We start from the raw sequence: 14225 nt of genomic DNA, 5'->3' as shown, positions 1-14225 counted from the left end.
AACATCAAAGTAGGCATGCTGAGTTGTCAAAAGCATATAAGAGGCCAGAGCTAGGAGGATAGGTCCAAGCTGGAGCTGCACAAAGGAACTTGTCAGAATATACCAGAATTCAAAGCAGTGAGATTGAATAGTATCACAGTTGGGATATATGGCCATACAACTTGGTATTACCACTTATCTGCTGAGTGACTTTGGGAAAGCCACTTAGCTTCTGTGTACCTCAGTCTTTTCATCCGTAAAATGAGAACGATAGTATTAACTGCCTCACATGGTTGTTAGAATTAAAATCAGTATGAATGGTAAATCATTTAAAACATGGTATGTACTCATTAAGCATTAACTTAACTTTCATCACAACTATTCTATAAACCTGTAAGATGATGCAAATACACCAACTCACATTGTGACTAATGCATTCAGGTTTTCTTCCTGAGATGTTATTACATTTTTGGTTTGTGATTGTTAATTGCTGTTAGAAATCTCACTGAGTTTGATTTTGCTTCCAGAATTAAACTGACCTGCCTCAGTTGTTGATTTTTTTCTCTAAAGCTTGAATGTATTTTAGTATCTGTTTTGTGTTCAGGAAGAAAAAAACTTTGCGAATTTCTTCAGTGCAACTTTCCTTTGCTTTTCTCAGTGCTCAACAGAGGAGCAGTCAGGTTCACAAGAAAACCACAATTGGAAATCAGGTAGGAATCCTATAATAGAATCAGTGCATGCATGCCCCAAAAAACTTGAACTAAATTGCTTTGATTGACCATTTTTAATGCAAATTAATCATGTGCAAATTTTGCTTGAAATGCAGCTTTTGTTTTATCTTGGTTTTGTTTCTAAAATTTTTGGAGTGAACTGCATTTATTTTTGGCTACTTTATGCTATTAACCATATTGATTTATTTTAAGTAACTTTATTGTTACTTGATTTGCATTTCAGATTTGACTCCTCATGTCCTATTTTGCTTGCTTACATTACCCCTAAAATTAACATTGAATCTATGAATCAATTCAAGGTTAAACTGTGGCAAGTAGTTGCATGAGCTTTCTGGTGCTGCTGACTAGTTCACACATTTGCACAGCTTGGTAACAGTGAAGGGACAGCTCAAAAAGAAGGCAGTTGTTGGATTTAATCTCTGCCATACGAAATTCCTGTTGGATAATGAAGATGTTAATTCTTAAGAAGATGTGATCTTTTTGAGTTTTTGTGTTTTGGGGCTGACCAGCTGTCTCTGACTAATAGCGCTCTGCAGAGATTGTATTAACTCCGACAGTTTGCTGTTTCTTTTATGTTTTATGTGATAATGATTATTTGTATTGTTATTTCTTTTCAAGTCAAAACAATGATGATTTATAGTTTTTTTTAATTCAGAGGTACAATTATTGAACAAATTGAAACCTCTGATCTAGATTTTTTTTCCATTGTTTTGAAAGGAGAAGAGGTAATAACAGACTTTATTTTAAAACCTTTTTTTTTTCTGAACTAAAGCATATAATTCTTTGCTATTTCAGGGAACCAATCTTCCGCCTTCAAGGCAAATTGTACGAGCTAAGTTCTGTAAGCTTTACTGTTGCTTTTTCATTTTGCTTTCAAAGGGCACAGTTTGTCTTTAACTGATTAACTCAACTAGCGCTTGCTACTAATTTTTTTGAACTTAGGTTGTCTTGTTCATAACACCCTATCATTGAAATAAAAATCCTCTTAAAAGAGAGTTCATCCCTTCACTGCTAATAACTTGCTGTGATTGAAAGGTATGAACTAGTAAATTCTAAAATGCTGTAATAGTAAGCCCTTAACATGTGGGTGCTTTGATATTTCTCTAATTTTAATGGGCCTTAAAATAATTAAAATCATTAATGATCTTCATCTCTGTCCTTTTATGCTGTGTTGTTGTAAGGTGTAAGCTTTTCTTTTCCCTTTGTGTGATAATATTTCCAATAAATGTAGATGATGCTTCCAAAAGGTGGGTAAATATTGAGTATCTGATTTATTTGTTGATAAGCCTATTCAATTCCTGCTTTTTGCATTTCATTTTAAATAATAAAGCAAAAAGCAAAAAAATACCAGTTTTCATTTTATATGGCTATAAATTTGAATTTTTAAAATCCAAATACGATCTCTTCTTGTTATTAGAGTGTAAAGACTCTGCCAAATGACTAGCCTTGGCATTTAGCAATAAATGATGTTCTCATTTCTACCAGGTATGAGCTAAGCTTATTCTTTCTTTTTATTTATCTATTTATTTATTTAATTTTTTTATTTTTTTGACAGGCAGAGTGGACAGTGAGAAAGAGAGACAGAGAGAAAGGTCTTCCTTTTGCCATTGGTTCACCCTCCAATGGCCGCCGCGGCTGGTGTGCTGTGGCTGGCGCACCGCGCTGATCCGATGGCAGGAGCCAGGTACTTATCCTGGTCTCCCATGGGGTGCAGGGCCCAAGCACCTCGGCCATCCTGCACTGCACTCCCTGGCCAAAGCAGAGAGCTGGCCTGGAAGAGGGGCAACCGGGACAGAATCCGGAGCCCTGAACGGCACTAGAACCCTGGGTGCCGGCGACGCAAGGCGCAAGATTAGCCTAGTGAGCCGCAGCGCTGGCCTATCCTTTCAACTTTGTACAAGTTAAGAAGGAGATTAGAACATGGGTCAATTATTTGTCCCTTGATGTTTTGGAAGATACAGACTTTGAACCTAACTATTCATGGATTCATATTCTGCTCTGCCACTGAATCATGTAGCATTGAATAAACTGAGGCTGGGTTGTGTGATAGGAAGAATAAAAAATATCTCTACAGGGTAATTTTAAGTCAGAAATAATATACTTAATGAGGTTTGCAGCCAATACCAGATATGTACCTATAAAGAATTAAAATCCTGCTCCTAGAAGCATGTGTTACTTCTTGAAAATTTTTTGGAAAGAAAATACTAAGTATAAGAAAATTATAAAAGTTATAAATGAGAACAGTGAGGCACTTGGGAAAATTAGAAGCTATGGCAAATTCTTTTGATGCCTGAAATGCCCAGATTATGCCTGGGTGTGGTGTAAAGAATTTACTATAAAAATTTCCTCATGGTCAGAGGTATCTCTAAGTATAAACACATAGGAAAACCATGGTAAATTGGCATAAATATATACTTTAAATCAGATCTGAACAAAAACTTATGACAGCTTTCTATTATATTACTTCCAAATGCTAAAATCATAGTAATTGTGATTCTGTGACTTGATTTTTGCTGAATACATCAAAGCCCACATGCTGAGTTTTAAAGCCCAAGATAATAGAATTGTATGATTTATCATAATAGAATGTAGATCCCTCATCCAACATGCTTGAGACCAGACATCTCTTGAATGTTAGAATGTTATGGGGGTCAGAGGCAATGCCATGTAATTAAATACATTGTATTTTTGCAGTGAGACAAATGAATAGTTACACCAAGTAGATTAATTTGAAAGGTACACATTTTTCTCATTTCAGGTCAGGTTTTGCTAAGACAAAACTCTTTCTAGTTTACAAGTAAACAAGTATGAATTTGAGTATCTTATTTTGCAGAATCAAATCATATAATTTCTACTCAATACAATATATGTAAGGAGTCCTTTATTGTTTTTCTTTCTTACCAGAAATGACCTATAATGACTTAAAATTGCTTTCTTTATGAATCTGAGTACCTAATGTTGATTTGGACTTGTATGAAAGCAATTTTGCCTATACAGAGACTCAAAGCCAGGGAACCTTGGAGTCCAGCCTCTGACTAATGCTGACTTATGTGGTTGGTGGGACTGAAATGCCCTGCAGTTTCCTAGCAAGTAGTTCATCCATTTTGCTACCCTCTTAGGACTGCTGACTATAAAGGAATACTGTATAGCATCTGTTCTGAAAATTTTAGGTGGATTTAGGTAAAGAAAGAAAAAACTCTTTAGTTTCTTAATCCCATTCATTTTGTCTATCTAGAAATTTTATTAGTTCCACAAGTTGGTATCAATGAATGTATAAAAACATGTGATTACACAGTTCACCTAGAGGTGGACTGTGCAGAAACTCAAATTTATATTCCATTCATCCATCCAACACCTCAAACATATATTCAAAACCCATATATGCCAAAAACTGGTGAGTGGTGAGAGCAGTACATTGAATCAATCACAGGCCCTGGCTTCCAGGGCTCATAGCCCCCAGTAATGATGATGGTAAGCGAACAAATTCAAGTCTGCCTCCTTCCCCAAGGCTAGATCCTGCTTATGCTTCAAAATCAATGAAACATCACTGCTGCAAAAGGTCAGCCCTGACCTTTGGGTCCAAAGTCACCCTCCTTCTCTGACATCTTGCATTGTCTATTTCATTATATTATTTGAAACAATTTTGCTTATTTGTTGTTTTTTGTTTTCCTTTATTAAAGCTACTTTCATGCTGCTTACAAAAACAGTGGAGTATCATTGCAAGGTGTTTTAAGCAACTTATGTTAACATTTTAGGGAGAAAATTCTGCCTGGAGCATAGAGAAAGACTTTGAAAAGGAGAAAAGCCTGGGAAAAGGAAAATAGTTAGGAGACTGTCACAGACAAGTAATTGTGCTGATCTGGGCTTGAGTATTTATACTAGATTTGATGAGAAGCTGATGAATTTAAGAGTCTAAAAGTAGGAAATGTAGAAAAGATCTTTGGATGTTGGGGAGAGGACTGGAGATTATCTCTATTGCCATCCAGATTTCAGATTTCTGATGTAGGCACAGGTAAGAAGGTGATATGTTTCATGAGTAAAGGAACATTGTCAAGAAGTCAGTTTTGGATCTAAAGTCAGGAAGAGTAGCTTTGAATGTGGGTCACTATGAGAAACTGGAATAAAAATGCCTAATGGAAAGTTGGATAAAAGTGCCTAGAATTCAGAAGAGACAGAGAAGTATTTCATCCAAAAGTATTGGAGAGGAGTGTAAGTTATTTCAGCAGGGAAGGAATACCAACTGATTTTTTTTATCTTAGGGAGGTCAGTGCATCAGCCATATGGAATAGTTTGGAGGAGAAAAGCTAGAGATCTGGAAATTGGCAAGGATCTTTTGGAAGTAATTTCAATGAGAAAAATATATATGTTGGTATCAGGATAAGGGTTGGATTCAAGATATATTTAGGGGTAGGATTTGAAGGATTATAAATAGTTGTTGGGGGGGTTACGTCACTTTCTCAAGCTTATGACTAAGGGGATCCACTGAGAAAGGAAGTACAAGAGGAAGATGCAGTTATCAGAGAAGATGGAAAAGAGAGTACTGAATTCAGTTTTGTGTTTGTACTTTTTTGGAGACATTGGTAGGTTTTGAGATTCAGGACTCATGCAGACTGGAGATGCAGGCTTTTTTATGGTGGCTGAAGCCATGGGAGAAGATGAGATTGCCTCCAAAGGGTGAGGACATAGAAGGAAATTCAAGATTTAAGGAATGATGGAGAAAGGAGAACAGGAACAGAATGAGGAACTGAAAAGGAGTCAAAGAGTAAAGAGAAAAGAAAACTTGGAGAGTAGTGGAATGGAAGCTAAGGTGAGAGAACATTTCAGAAAAAGAATGGTCAGGTTTCTGAGGGCTCAAGAAACTTGAGGGAAGCTGTCAGATAGTTGGAGTGTGGAAAGTTTTAATCAGTGCTAGGGACCATGTGAGGGTCCAGTAATAGTACCAATTCTTTTTTTCTTATGAATTATTTTATTTATCTAAAGACAGAGTTAGAGAGAGAGGTAAAGCCAGAGAGAGAGGTCTTCCATCCGCTGGTTCACTCCCCAGATGGCCGCAATGGCCGGAGCCACGCCGATCTGCAGCCAGGAGTCAGGAGCTTCTTCCAGATCTCCCACATGGTGCAGGGGCCCAAGCACTTGGGCCATCTTTTACTGCTTTCCCAGGCCATAGCAGAGAGCTGGATTGGAAGAGGAGCAGCCAGGACTAGAATCAGTGCCCATATGGGATGCTGGCACTTCAGGCCAGGGCTTTAACCCTCTGCGCCACAGCGCCGGCCCCAGTACCAATTCTTTTGGCACCATGAGATGCTCTTCTCTATAACTGGAAGGTGACATAAAGCTGAGAACTCAGGTGATTGAGATGATCTGTCTCCCTAGGAAGGTATCATGTAAGATCAAGACGGAAGTTGGATTAAAGTTTTTTGAATAGACACAAGTTGAGAAAGTGCCATGTAATCTAATATAAATGGTTTTACTGGTGTATTAGGATCAATCTATCAAGTAACAAGTGCATAAGTGCAGTAAAAAAAAAAATTCAGCTTACCACAGTAAAGTGTAATTCACCCTGCTGTAATAATCCGATGAAAGTCATCAATCTGGAGGCATCCTGCTTCACATGGTCAGAAATAGATTGGCCTTAGGAATCCTCTTCATTCTTCTAGCAGATGAGAAAGAGACAGAAGCTGAATGAGGGAGATTTTTAAGAACCATTCCACAGGCCAGCGCTGTGGTGTAGTGGGTTGCACATCCGCCTGCAGCACTGGCATCCCATAGGGACAGCGGTTCAAGTCCCAGCTGCCCCGTTCCAATCCAGCTCCCTGTTGGTGGCCTGGGAAGGCAGTGGAGGATGGCCCACGTGCTTGGTCCCCTGTACCTGCATGAGAGACCTAGGGGAAGCTTCTGGCTCCTGGCTTCAGATTGGCTCAGCTCCAGCTGTTGTGGCCTTTGGGGAGTGAACCAGCAGGTAGAAGACCTCTCTTTCTGTCTCTCCCTCTTTCTGTAACTTGCCTCTTAAGTAAATAAATAAACCGTTTTTTAAAAGAAAAAAAAAAAAAGAACCATTCCATTGGTGGCATCCATCACTTCTGTTTATATCCCATTACCCAGAATTCAGTCATCTGGGCTTAACTGGGGAAATAGGAAAATATGAGCTTGTCCACAGGGGAAAAAAAAGACAAAAGATGATGTTGACTGAAAATTGGAAGGAGATAGGTAAGCCGGGGCACTGAAGATATTACTGAAATCAGAGAAAATGTACATCAGGGGTAAGGTGAAGTAGTCATGAGTTGGGAGTCAGTGAGTGGGATGTTGTATTTTAAGAGGAAAGAGAATGCTATCTGAAAACCGAAAATAAGAGATGCTATTGGAATTAGAAGTAAGAGACAATGCAGAAGGGGCACAAAAGTGATATATAGCTACTGGTATTTCTGGAATACTGTTCATCTTCAACTGTAGATAACTCAAGAGAAACAGGGTTAAAATTTCCTGTGTCTGAAAATGTTAGCAGCAAGGAGGATTGTTGTAGCCTTTATATGACTTGTAATTCATCCCTTTAGCTTCAGGAGCCTAGAATAGGAAGACACCACTGGTATGCTCCATGGTCCCAGACTGCATCCTACTGCAATTATATAAATGGGGAGACTTTCCTCAGGCAGGGAGTAGAACAGGTGCTTACATGAGCTGGGGACCAGGGTATCTTCTAGACCCAGGCTTATCGTCTGTTTTGTTTGCCATCAATGTGCCCATTATAGTTCTAACTTTAGATTGGAGCATGAAATTTGGCTTTCTCAAACCCACAAATCTCCAGGCAACTGGATTATCAACCTTTTGTATTATAGGCTGCAAGCAGCAAAGACCTTTCCTATCAAAACATGGTGTCTTCTCTTCCTACTTTTAGAAACTTAGTTTAACTAGACAGTAGTCTCTCAGGACCTCCTACAGATCTGAAAAATTGCAACTGCACTTCAATATTCTGAAATATTCTTACCAAGCCCCCTAGTTCTTCATCCTCTGTAAGTACATGATTTGAGTTTAATATTAATAGAAGTGACAGTTTAACAAGTTTTACAACTGGTCAACAAGCATGCCAACTTCATAGACTAAGAGAATGCCTCAGAGGTCTCACTTTTGATTTCTCCAGTCAGCTAATACTTCTAGCCTTTAGAGTACATCACTGTCCCCCCCCAAAAAAAATTGATTATTTTTTCTTGTTTTTTCTTTTTTTGACAGGAAGAGTTAGACAGTGAGAGAGAGAGAGAGAGAGACAGAAAAGTCTTCCTTCCATTGGTTCACCCCCCAAATGGCCGCTACGGCTGGTGCACTGCGCCGATTTGAAGCCAAGAACCAGGCGCTTCCTCCTGGTCTCCCATGCTGGTGCAGGGCCCAAGCACTTGGGCCACAGCAGAGAACTGGACTGGAAGAGGGGCAACCAGGAAAGAATCTGATGCCCCGACCAGGACTAGAACCTGGGGATTAGTTTATATGTTCAACTTTTATTTAATAAATATAAATTTCCAAAGTACAACTTTTGGATTATAGCGACTTTTTCCCCCATAACCTCCCTCCCACCTGCAAATTAGTTTATTTTAAAGGCAGAGTTATAGAGAGGGGGAGGGAGGGAGTGAAGGGAGAGAGAGAGGTCTTTCTTTGACTGGTTCACTCTCCAAATGTCCATAAAGCCAGGAGCCAGGAACTCCATCAGGGTCTCCCATGTGGGTGGCCAGAACCCATGCACTTGGGCCACCTTTTGCTTCTTTCCCAGGAGCATTAGCAGGGAGTAGGATTGGAAATGGAACAGCTTGGGCTTGAACCACTTTGGTCATATGAGATGCTATAGCATCACCTCAAATCTGTCACTCTTAACCTTCACACTTAACCTGACTTTGTCTACCAATATCTGCATCAGTTAGGATTTTTTCAGATGTAAAATTCAGAAAAATCAACTTGACTTTACATCAAACAGAAATAAGAGTCATTATCCTAGGATTTCCAGAAAATATCCCTTGAAGTTCCCTTTGATTGGACTGGCTTGAATCATGTGCTCATTCCTGAACAAGCTTCTGATTCACTTAGATCATATGAAAAAGTCATGATTGGACTGGCTTGGATCATGTGTTCACTTGTGAACCAATCACTGTGGCCAGAAAATGAGATACAGTAATTGGCTTAGACCAGATTATATGGGACAGGGCTGGCAGCTCTAAAGATATTATGACCTGAAAGAGAAGTTGCACTGCCTCTCTCTGCCTGAAAGAGCCATTGTTTGAAGGAGAGAGGATAGTCACTGGGAGGAGGTACATCTCCAATGATGATGGCAGGGACTTGCTGAGCATTGTCTTTGGGACAACTTAATTTGGAAAATAGGGCTCTTGCATGTGTTATCTTCATAAAGGAAATTAAGAGGGCCACTGTCTCATTGTTTAAACTCTCATTCATTTGTTTATTAAATTTATTGTTTTCCAATTCATGCATTGTCCTTCCTTTCTTCTTCTTTTCCTTCTTTTTCCTCTTCTTCTTCCTCCTCCCCCTCCCCTTCCCCCTCTCCTTCCTCCTCCCCCTCCCCCTCCTTCTTCTTGTTCTTTTAAATAATTCAGTTGCCTACATACTAGGATGAGAAGCAACACAGTATAATTGTTCTTCAGAGCTGGGCCTGTCACGTCACTGTGTAAATGATGAGTAAATTATATAATGTTATTGTTCCTCAGGTTTCTAATCTATAATAAACTGATAATAATAACTGCTCCATAAGGTTTTTGTGAGTGTTAAATGTGATAATGATGGTTGATTTCTAGGTGTGGTATTAGGTGCTGTACACACATTAAATCATTCAGTTATCCAAACAGTCCTATGAGGTAGGCATCCTTATTTATTTTGCAAATAAGTAAACTATGGCATAGAGAGGTCAAGTTATGTTCCCCATCACACAGATTATAAATATCACAAGGATTCAAATCCAAGCAATTTAATTGCAGAACTTGTTCTCTAATCAGTATATAGCCATTGCTTCTAATAGTTTTTAAATTGCATCACAAATTTCATTCCATAATCTCAGTTATGGCAAATCACATCTGTAAATTTCATTTTCTGTTTAATTTCATTAAATTATATTTTCTGTAACAAAATGTATTCATTAAATTTTTTCTTTTACTAAAGCTGTCAGGTGTTGAAAAGAATGGAGTTGAGTTTGTAGAAATTACTCTGATTAACAATGAAAAATTATAATAGCTGTTTGAATTTGTTTCCCTGTCATTCCTTAACTCTAGGAAAATATCTCCAGAGGATCCAATCAACAGCTTATACAATACAACAATCATTATTTTTATGAAATAGAGAATAGAGTCCAGGAAAGCCACATCTTATGAAATGTACAGCCTGCTAATTTTTTCTGCATCTTTTAAATCTAGAGTTTTATTTGGAATAGCACTGAAGACATACTATCTAGGTTTTTCTCCTGAAAATACACAGATGCATTCACTGTATTTTTACAGCTGGGTTGCGTCCCAATTGAATGTGCCTGCAATGTTGCTAACCCTATTTGACTGTCCCCTCAGCAGTGGGTGGTTACTTTAGAAGCTGGGCTGAGTGAAGGGCTTTTCAGCTTTGACCCAACAAGTCCTTTGACTCCAGGGAAGTTCCATTTCCAGTGACCCAACTCTGGCTGGTAGAGTTGTCAGGACTCTTCATAAGCTGACTTCTGCTGAAGCCCTGGCTTTCCACATCAAAAACCACTGCAATGGACTGGCCTGTTATGTCTCCTTGATGGCAGATCACTATGCAAAGCAGCCATTAATTGGCCTGCCATGCATCTTTACATTGCTTCTGCTGCCCACCCTTCTTTTACTCCTGGTTTTTGTTAAAGCAGACCAGAGGAAACCTTTAAGAGGTTGCAAGTCAAGGGGGTGTTCAAGTCCCATCTCTTATTTTTGGTGGACTAAACTATTAGTTTATAGTCACAGGTGTGTTCTGATAATGGTTTTTCTGTGAAGTAGACAGTGCCCACGAGGAAAGCTGTGTTTTCACTTTAACATCAAACATGATGACCATCTTATATATAAAAGTTGAAGTCATTAGTAAAACTTTCTCTCCCTTCCTTTGTTCTGAAAGGGAGGTTTTGCCTATTTACTGTGCCCATGGCAAAGTAAATCTACCTGTGAAATCATAATTTAAACTCTCATTTTGGCTATGCTATTACTACAGAAAAATGTTAACCATCCCTTTTATAAGATCTAAAGATCAAACTGTACATTCCAGAGAGTCCTTCAGTATGGAGTCAGTTTTCCATCTTATATAACATACAAGATTGAACAATAAAACAGTTTCAGTAATAGATTCTTAAAACCTTTAACTTTTTAAATTACCAATTGGTTTGAATTACTTTCTGTTCTTAATAACCTCAATTAACCATACTTTCTCTCATTTGTAACCTGTAGTGCATTATTAGCTTCATTTGCTTACAGAACCATCCCAAAGTACTGAATACAATAGAGTTCACTGGAAAAAGTCCCTCAGAACATATAGGACAGTTAAACACAGAACCAACAATCTTTTAGTCTTATGAGCAGCAAATCTGATATACAAAACTGTGGATGACAAAAGACTTTAAATAGCCATGTTTAAAATTATAAACTAATTAACCAACAAGAGGCACTTGCTTACTCCACACAGTGTTTTTGAAAGCACCTATAGGATTTTGCCAAACATTTATCTCTTTTAGGCCTCTGGGCCTTTCTCATTAAGATAACTATCATGTCTGGTAACACAAGATCATTAGACTTTTTAACTTTTGGACATTTGTATCAGAATCACTTTATATTATCATAACTTAAAATTTAACACCACTTCACATCCTGACAGTAACAAACTGCACCACAGACAAGACCATGCCATTTTACTAACATCTTCCATCTGCTGGTTAATTCCCCAAATGACCACAATAGCCAGAACTAGGCTATTCTGAAGCCAAAAGCCAAGAGCTTCTTCCTGCACATGGGTGCAGGAGCCCAACCACTTGGGCCATTTTATACTGTTTTCCCAGGCCATTGGCAGGGAGCTAGATCATAAGTAGAGCAGCTGAGACTTGAACCAGAATCTACATGGGATGCTAGTGCCGCAGGCAGAGGCTTAACCTACTACACCACAGCACTGGCCCCAAGCAAGGATTTCTGACTCTTGTTTCTTGGTGTATCCCTAATAACATCTAGAATCTATGTGTACTAGGTGCTCAGTAAATATATTTGAACTCCCGTTATCTACACAATGGTATGCATCTCAGTAATTTTTCCATGTTAATATCCAGACAGGAGACCACAACACTTCTTCTACTGCCATATAACGTTATAGTTTTCCACATATAGATGTGTCATACATATTTAATGTACCCATAAGGATGGGCATTTGTGTCATTTCTAGTGTTTCCAAAACAGCTGAACCAGTTTATAGACCGAATAACTATATATATATGAGTGCCTAAGTCCCTAGGACTGAATAATGTCCATTGCCAATTTTAGGGGATTGTTGTGTTATTTTCTTACAAATTTTTAGGATTTGTTATAGTATGGCTATTATTTCACATATATTATTTATAGTACAAAAGTTTTCTGCTGATTTGTCACTTGACTTTGTTTACTGTGTTTTATAAAACATGAAGTTATAATTTTTATTTAGATAGCTTAAAAATTCTTATAGGCCGGCGCCGCGGCTCACTAGGCTAATCCTCCGCCTAGCGGCGCCGGCACACCGGGTTCTAGTCCCGGTCGGGGCGCCGGATTCTGTCCCGGTTGCCCCTCTTCCAGGCCAGCCCTCTGCTGTGGCCAGGGAGTGCAGTGGAGGATGGCCCAGGTGCTTGGGCCCTGCACCCCATGGGGAGACCAGGAAAAGCACCTGGCTCCTGGCTCCTGCCATCGGATCAGCGCGGTGCGCCGGCCGCAGCGCGCCGGCCGCGGCGGCCATTGGAGGGTGAACCAACGGCAAAAGGAAGACCTTTCTCTCTGTCTCTCTCTCTCTCTCACTATCCACTCTGCCTGTCAAAAAAAAAAAAAAAAAAAAAAAAAAAAAAAAAAAAATTCTTATAGCTTTATATTTTATAGGTCTTCCAGTTGCTTTATGGATCTTTACATTTAGCTATGTAAAAATGAAATAGTTTTCTTGCAGATTACATACTTCCACATTCTTGAACCATAACCACTTAATGCTATAACTTACCAGTGAGGAGAAACTTAATCAATCATGCTTATTTACCATTAGTATTCTCTTTTCAGATTGAACCATTCATGCCTTTGCCTATATTCTCTTTAACATTTTTTACTTTCATTGATTTTACTCTTACTGATTCATAACAAAATTTTGATGTAGTAATGATATTAATGTGTTGCCATGTTAACAAGTGTTTTCTTCATTTTCTTTTGTATGCTATTTATAAGATTCTTGAAAGTAAAATTTTACAAAATGTTTTATAGTAATATCTGTTGCTCTTTTTTCTCTTACGTCTCCCACTGCATTTACACTTATAAAAGTGGTACCCTTCTTTTTTTAAAAAAATTATTTATTTATTTGAAAGACAGAATTACAGAGAGGTAGAGACAGAGAGAGAGAGGTCTTCTATGCACTGGTTCATTCCCCAGATGGCCGCAATGGCCAGAGCTGAACCCATCTGAAGCCAGGAACCAGGCCTCCCACATGGGTACAGGGGCCAAGCACTTGGGCCATCTTCTACTGCTTTCCCAGGCCATAGTGGAGAGCTGGATTGGAAGAGGAGCAGCCAGGACTAGAATCAGTGCCCATATGGGATGCTGGCACTTCAGGCCAGTGCTTTAACCCTCTGTGCCACAGTGCCAGCCCCAGCGGTACCCTTCTTAAGAGGAGTTAAATATTCACCCATGTGTTTATAGTGTATTTTTTCGAAGCCATTGTTAATATTTGTTCCTGAGATCCATTGGGATTCATCTTGGCACATGATACCAGGTGAAGTGCTGGGAAGTAGAAGCACTAAGGTTGGGAGCAGAGCGCACAGGTTCAGAGTATGGCTTCTGCATCTAACTTGGCCAGCCAGTGATAAATCGCTTAATGTCTCTGTTCTTCTGTTTCCTCATTTACAAAATGGATATGATTATTGCATCTACCTGTTAGGATTGTTGTGGAAAATTAAACACATTAGTTTATGTAAAGCACCAAAACTGTACTTTGCACTTGGTAACAACTCAATTACTGGTGGCTACTATTATTTACTCCAAAGGAGCAAATATGCAAGTATACTCATATGAATGATACTTCATTGATTGTGTGGTAAAGTCAATGATAATAGTGTATTAATTATGGCAGCTCACATTTCTTTAAACCTTATCTATGGCTGCCTATTTCCCTCAAGTATGTTCCTTACATCAAATCATGTAGTTCTACAGCAACACTGTGAAGTAGGTTACATTATTTTGTTGTTGTTTTATAAATGATGTAATTGAAGTTTAAAATGTTAAATAGTTCACTTTAAGTCATACCATGGGTAAATGGCAAAAATCTGGCCACAGT

At 38.8% G+C, this 14225-nt stretch overlaps 1 protein-coding gene across 9 annotated transcripts in view; it reads left to right on the top strand.

Annotated features, from left to right (window-relative positions):
• DNM3 (dynamin 3) overlaps positions 1–14225 on the top strand; it is a 634013-nt gene that overhangs the window by 284116 nt on the left and 335672 nt on the right. For 6 of the 9 annotated variants that reach the window (XM_051857117.2, XM_008264064.4, XM_051857115.2 and 3 more), the window contains 2 exons: positions 638–689; positions 1506–1535. In XM_051857117.2, the coding sequence (XP_051713077.1) occupies positions 638–689; positions 1506–1535 (82 nt within the window). The remainder of the gene's footprint in view (positions 1–637; positions 690–1505; positions 1536–14225) is intronic. The other 3 variants (XM_002715619.5, XM_051857116.2, XM_008264067.4) reach the window with 1 other exon arrangement.

Source organism: Oryctolagus cuniculus, chromosome 7 (genome assembly GCF_964237555.1).
Source record: "Oryctolagus cuniculus chromosome 7, mOryCun1.1, whole genome shotgun sequence".
Taxonomy (NCBI): domain Eukaryota; kingdom Metazoa; phylum Chordata; class Mammalia; order Lagomorpha; family Leporidae; genus Oryctolagus; species Oryctolagus cuniculus.
The sequence above is the reverse complement of the archived record's forward strand: the minus strand, read 5'-3'. Positions and strand labels throughout refer to the sequence as shown.